Source organism: Patagioenas fasciata, chromosome 11 (genome assembly GCF_037038585.1).
Source record: "Patagioenas fasciata isolate bPatFas1 chromosome 11, bPatFas1.hap1, whole genome shotgun sequence".
Taxonomy (NCBI): domain Eukaryota; kingdom Metazoa; phylum Chordata; class Aves; order Columbiformes; family Columbidae; genus Patagioenas; species Patagioenas fasciata.
In genome coordinates, this window is record NC_092530.1 from 27,850,870 (window position 1) to 27,856,869 (window position 6,000).

A 6,000-nucleotide genomic window follows, 5' to 3' on the forward strand; every position below is an offset into this window, starting at 1 on the left:
GGCCGGGCCCACCTCTGCGGGGTCTGCGGGACACGGGGACTCGAGGGTCCTGCTCCCGACGCCCCGCCAGGACATACGAGATCTGAATAACTGCGTTTCAGCCCATCTGTCTGTCTTGTAGCTACCTAGGGGCTTCACCGAGCTCTCTGCAGGAAGATTTCACTTCAGATCAGACATTGTACATAAAACAACTGAAACAAGTTTCCTCTAGAGGCAGTGATGCCATTTCCTGTCAAAAAAAGGAGTCCATATTAAGACATTTTACGAACTATCCTCACAAGAGGAGCAAGAATTGAAATTGACTGTCAGGGATGATTAATCAGACAAGGCAGAGACAGCCCAAGGACAGTGCTGAAACCTCCTGCAGGTCCAGAACAGGCACTGCCCGACAGTGTGCAGGGGACAGGACATTTGCAGGAAGCGGGTGAGGAGCAGCCCCCGGCCCCAGGCACCCATGTCCCATGGGGCTCTTACACCAGAAGCAGCGGATCTGAACCTTTCCTTGGGTTCCTTTTATGTGCACCTCACCAACCTGCTTCTTGCCCATCTGCCTCAAGCAACAAATCAAGAGGTCAAAAAGGAAAGGACTCAGCTAACAGGTTTGATCTTCTAGAGCCTCTGGTATGATGCACACTCTCAGGCCTAACACCGTAACATTAAAGTTTTAATAACTGGATCATGACCACCAGTTCAGATTAAGCACTCGAAACAGTTCTTGCTCACTACAGTCCAAACCCACTGTCACTGGTATGTTTTGCACAACGCTGCCAGTTGGGTGCAAGGCTTTCCATAAGGGGAAGCAAGATCTTATGAGTATGTAAAACCAAAGTGAATGCTAAGCTTATCAATGGTATTCTTTAAACCCCCCGTTTAATTTTAACATAGAAAGCCCAGAAGCATCAAACAGAAGCTTTTGCTCACTATCAGGCTTAATTGCTTCATCTTTACAAGAGGTAAAACCTTGCTATTCTTGAAGAATCTAGAAACCAAGCTGGCGAATGTACTGCAAGCAAGAGTATAAAGGCCTTGCCTGGTTTGTAGAATTCCATGGTAGGTGTAAAGGTACAGAAAATTCACTGTGTACCAGTCCAGTAGTTTAGCCGGTTCCATGGTTTAGCTCTTGGTGCTTCTGAAGTACAAAGTCATCTGAAATTCACCAACAGGGGCAACACATATTTCTGTGTAAAGCAAGATCTTTGGGAGCTCTCAAACACACCTTTTCACAGCAACTCCATATATTTGAGCCTTAGAAGAGAGGTACAATGGACTCATTTTCTCTAACAAGCTAACACCAGTCACACCCAAGCCTGTTTAACTTTGATCAGTAGTTTCACACTTCCCAAGTTGTACTGCATGAGGGACAGAAGGAGACAGAACACCAAAGGGTGGGTCCTCAGATAAGACAGAAGGCATCTGGAATGATTCTAGTCCTCCTTCACAGCACAACGGGATCCAAACCCATGGCATCAAAAGTGCCCACCCATTACAAGTCACGGCTTCCATCGCTGTCTACCCTTCCTTCCAGCTTTCAAAACCTCTTGCAAATTCCAGGCACACAAAGCAGCACCCTCCAGCAGCTGCCGCCCTCTGCTCACAGCTGCCATCTTGTTGCAGCGTTTGGTGGCAAGTACCTACATATCAAGAAACTAATCATCCAGAGTTCCGATACCTACCCAGTGCCCGCTACCTTTCTTCTAACCAGACCCATGCAGCTCCAGGGAAGAGAGAGAGACGCTTCAAGGTCCTCCGAAGCCCAACTGGCAATTATAACCACCAGTTTAAGCTACAGACAGGCCCTGAAGGCCCTAATGGCTACTGCTACACTGAGTTTTAGACACTATTAAAGGAAAAGGCAACAGCAGAAGAGACTTTTTAAAAACTCTTAAATAGCATCATAAAGCTGATACCTATGACTCTCACTATTCTTTCACGCTGAAAACTTCATGTTTGTCCAAGTTGACTTTCTCTGCACTAACACTTTGCCCTAGAAACCTGGAGACTTACGTTCTTAGCATCTAGAGGAACATTTAGTTCTGCCAATACAATAAGAGGAGTCCAAATTTTATTATACCTTAGATTGAAGCTTTCTACATTCACGAGAGTAGCTCTGACTAAACCCATTTCTCTATAGGTGAAGACTAAGTTACATAAAACAGAAGTGCTGAAGTCCTAGCGATAGTACAGTTGGAACACGCCTCATACACGACAGATGCTCACATTTCAAGTTCTTGGTAGCCTATCCATTCATATAGCCACTATGTGAGTACATTCACAGGTAAAAATAGTTAACGAATCCTGGAACAGAAACACTGCTTTTCCTGATACAGTAGAGTATCAGGTCATTGCATTGACATGACTGGTACAAAAACATCGCTTTCCCTTCCACTCCTCCAACTAAGATGGTTTCTGTAATACTAAAGTTAAGTGATTAACTGTGAGGCTCAGACCAACCATCAACATGACAGCTTATTCACTTCTGCTGGGATGTGGCACAGAGTGTGAATTCCAGCTCTGCCCAGCCTGAGGTGACTCAGGGACAGGCAGGAGCACTGGTCAGCATGAGATCAGAGCTGCCCCTGGGAGCGAGAGGCTCCTCACGACAGATCGGAGCTGCCCCTGGGAGCGAGAGGCTCCTCACGACAGATCGGAGCTGCCCCTGGGAGCGAGAGGCTCCTCACGACAGATCGGAGCTGCCCCTGGGAGCGAGAGGCTCCTCACGACAGATCGGAGCTGCCCCTGGGAGCGAGAGGCTCCTCACGACAGATCGGAGCTGCCCCTGGGAGCGAGAGGCTCCTCACGACCGCAGGAGACACTCCAGAGCTGGACTCCGGCTTGCAAGAGGCATGTGAGTGCTCAACCACTGCCACCCCTCTGCGATACCAGGCGCTGGGGGAAATCAAAGCACACACCAAAGGGGGCATGTAACTGTTTACATCTTGCAAACCTTTCAGAACAAAAAAAAAGTAAAAACAGAGCTGGTTGCTTAACTACAAGACCATTCTAGATAAGGCAGTGAAGCTGTCCTGTGGAGAGCACAGCAGATCCGCAGCCCGACACATGATGTGCCTTCTACACAGCCTACGTGGCCTCCAGCAATCAAACCCCCCCAAAACACGCAGACCTTTCACTTCACAACAGCACATCACATGCCGCAAGTTCAAAGGTTACCGGAGTTAATCTTGGATTCCTATTAATAGTGCACCAAAGCATGGTGCCACTTGTAGCAAAACCCATGTAACGAAATGGCAGTCTCTAGCTAGAAGTGTTAACATTTAGCCTGGCTTAACAATGAGCAGGGACTCGGAGCTCAACGGGTTTTGCTGTGCAAGCCACACAGCAGCGTGTTCCGTAAGCTGGGCGAGATGAATGATAAGAGCTACCAAACACTTCAGACACAAATGTTTTTCCTGCCCAGCCAGAACTGTTCCCTGGAACATTTCCTCCATCTGTCTTCTTCACAATGGATTTATTTTTGTGATGAAGCCTACATATAGCTACATCTAACTGCCGGAGTTTCACCCACATTTGACCTTGATTGAGGAAAGTCGCTTGCATTTTACTGTTTTGTTAATTAAGTAGCTGCTACAAATCTCAAGCTAGCACAGTAGTAGTCATGTTTCTTTCACATGAAGAACTGATTACACAGTTAGGCCAGCATATCCTGTTCCTGCAAACCACAGCTCAAGAAATAATGTTTAAAGTATTATTTCTGTTTGGTCTGCAAGTAGGGCAGATGGGGCAGGAAGCCGAGGGCTGATGCGGCAGAGCCCTGCAGCTCCGCACCGCGCAGCACCAACACCCCAACCGCTTTCCGCGGGATCTGCGGCGTGCAACACAGCACCACAGCACACACTTGCAGCTCTGCATCTGTTCCAGTTTATAAACAGCCCGAAAGCAGAACTGCTGTCAGAACCAGAGAGCAGCAGGCCGAGAGCGCGGGTCCAGCCCAGGGCGTGTCTGCAGACGCAGAGGCTGCAACCACCGCTCACAACGCTCAGCCCCGGCCTGGCAGTGGGAGCCCTGCCCGTAAGCGCCTCTGCAACACAGCCAAGACTTCTTGGTACAGTCACACAAAAAAAGTCACTCACCGCAGCTGTGAACTCTCTGGCTAAAACACCTTCGCTGCATTTTACACAGAACTCCCCTAACCTGAGCTACTTCTGTTGATCTTGCTGAACTTGCTGCCTGATCTTGGGGGGGGGGGGGTGGAGGGGCTGGGGTGTTTGGCTTGTTAGGGTTTTTGTTGGGTTTGGTTGGTTGGTTTGGGGCTTTCTGGTTTTGGTTTGTTTTTTTTTAGGAAGTAACTTTTCACTTATCATTGTTGATGTTTGAAGAAAAGCCTTTCCAAAGCTTTAGAAAATACTGTCTTAACCTTTAAGTGCCTTGAGTTTGATATCCTTTAAGATATTGATGTTTAAAAAAAATAATCATCCAGCTATTGTCTCAGCTGGCATTTAAGACAGCAGGAAAAGTAGAAGTCAGTCAAACAGACATTTAGTATCTGTTCTAAAGGAATAAAATCAAACTATCTGTAAAAAAGAAAAAATCAGGGTGGATTCCATTCCAACTTCAGCTTGCACAGGGAAAGGTTTTTGTTTAGGGGTTGGGGTGTTTTTCTCCCTTATGTAAACCACAGACTCTGAGCTTAAACATTCGATGTTCTTTGAGCCTTCCAGATCACTCCCAGTGAGGAAACATCCAGAGCCTTCCAGGCTGCTCCTTCCTGTTTTATCAATGAAGGGCCAGGACCAATTCTTTTACTCCAACAAGGAGAAATTAAATGGAAAAACCCCATGTTCCTCATTAGTCACCAAACTCCTGCTGCGAGAGCCAGAGTCAAGTACAGACTTGACCAGACTTTCTGAAGTACCAAGATCTCTCCAGCCAAGAAATACTTCGAGTCAAGCTGGGACAAGGCTCCCTAGCAACTCATGCTGACTAATTACAAGTTGTGAAAGCCCCGGTTTCCCTGCACAGCGCACAGCAGAGGCGGCCACGGCACCACCTCCCCACAGGCCCGGGGAAGCCCCACCCCGGAGCGGGCGCACACGCGGGCGGGCGGCAGCTCCGCGGCCGCGGCCCCTCCAGCGCGGAGCGGCGGCCTGAGCAGGGCCGGCCCCGCCGTCACCCGCCGCGCCGAGCGGGCAGGCGGGCCCAGGCGCGGCCCCTCGGGCGGGGGCACCGGGGCAGGGCAGGGAGCACAAGATGGAGCGGCGGGCGGCTCCGCTCCCTCCCGCCCGGCCCGCGCCGCGCTCCCCGAGCCCGTCCCCCCCGTTCACCTCTCCCTCCGGGGCCGCCACCGCTCCCGGGCGGGGCGCAGGAGAGCCGGGCGGGAAGAGCCCCTGCGGCCAGCGGGCGGGCGGGCGCGCAGCCGGGGCGCCGCCGTCCCCTCCCGCCGCCGGGCCCGGGCACCGCTGCCGCCCCCGCCCAGCCCCGCGCCGCGCCCCCGCCCCGCTCCGGCGGCACTCACCGTTTTCGGCATCTTCCCGGCGGACTGGGCACGGCAGGTCGCTGCTCCTGCGCCGGTGGGGCTCTCCGCGGGCTCCGCGCTGCTCCTAACGGGACTCGGCGCCGCGCCTCTCCGCCCGCCCGCCCGCGCCGCCGCAAGCCCCGCCCGGCCCCGCCCCGGCCGCCTCCGTTGGGGCGGGAGCTGCGGCCATCGCGCCTCGGCCTCGTTAGCGGGGCGCGGCCCGGCCGTGCGGCGGGAAAACCCCGCGCCGGGAGTCGCCGCTGAGGCTCCGGGAGGGGACGCATTTGTGTGACCCGCCCAGCGGCCCCGGAGGCAGCGGCAGCGTCTCGCCCGGGCAAGGGCCGTGGGCGTCCCAGTGCCCCAAAACTGGGTGCCGAAAGAGCCGAGAAAGCCCTGAACACTGGAGTTCATTTGCATGTCAGGTGTCACTGGGTCTTCTGGTCCTTGCTAAAAGCATTATTTTTTAAAAAAATTCAATTTAATGGGTGATGGCACTGTTCAAAGTAAGACACTGCGCTGGCATGGGATAG

General features: G+C 52.3%; 1 protein-coding gene across 1 annotated transcript in view; it reads right to left on the bottom strand.

Moving 5' to 3' along the window:
• The window catches only part of MSN (moesin), a 38,251-nt gene extending 32,642 nt beyond the window's left edge, over positions 1-5,609 (bottom strand). Inside the window, exon 1 of the mRNA XM_065846083.2 lies at positions 5,471-5,609. Coding sequence (XP_065702155.1) covers positions 5,471-5,482 — 12 coding nt within the window. The 5' untranslated portion in view covers positions 5,483-5,609. The remainder of the gene's footprint in view (positions 1-5,470) is intronic.
• Positions 5,610-6,000: the final 391 nt, after the last annotated feature.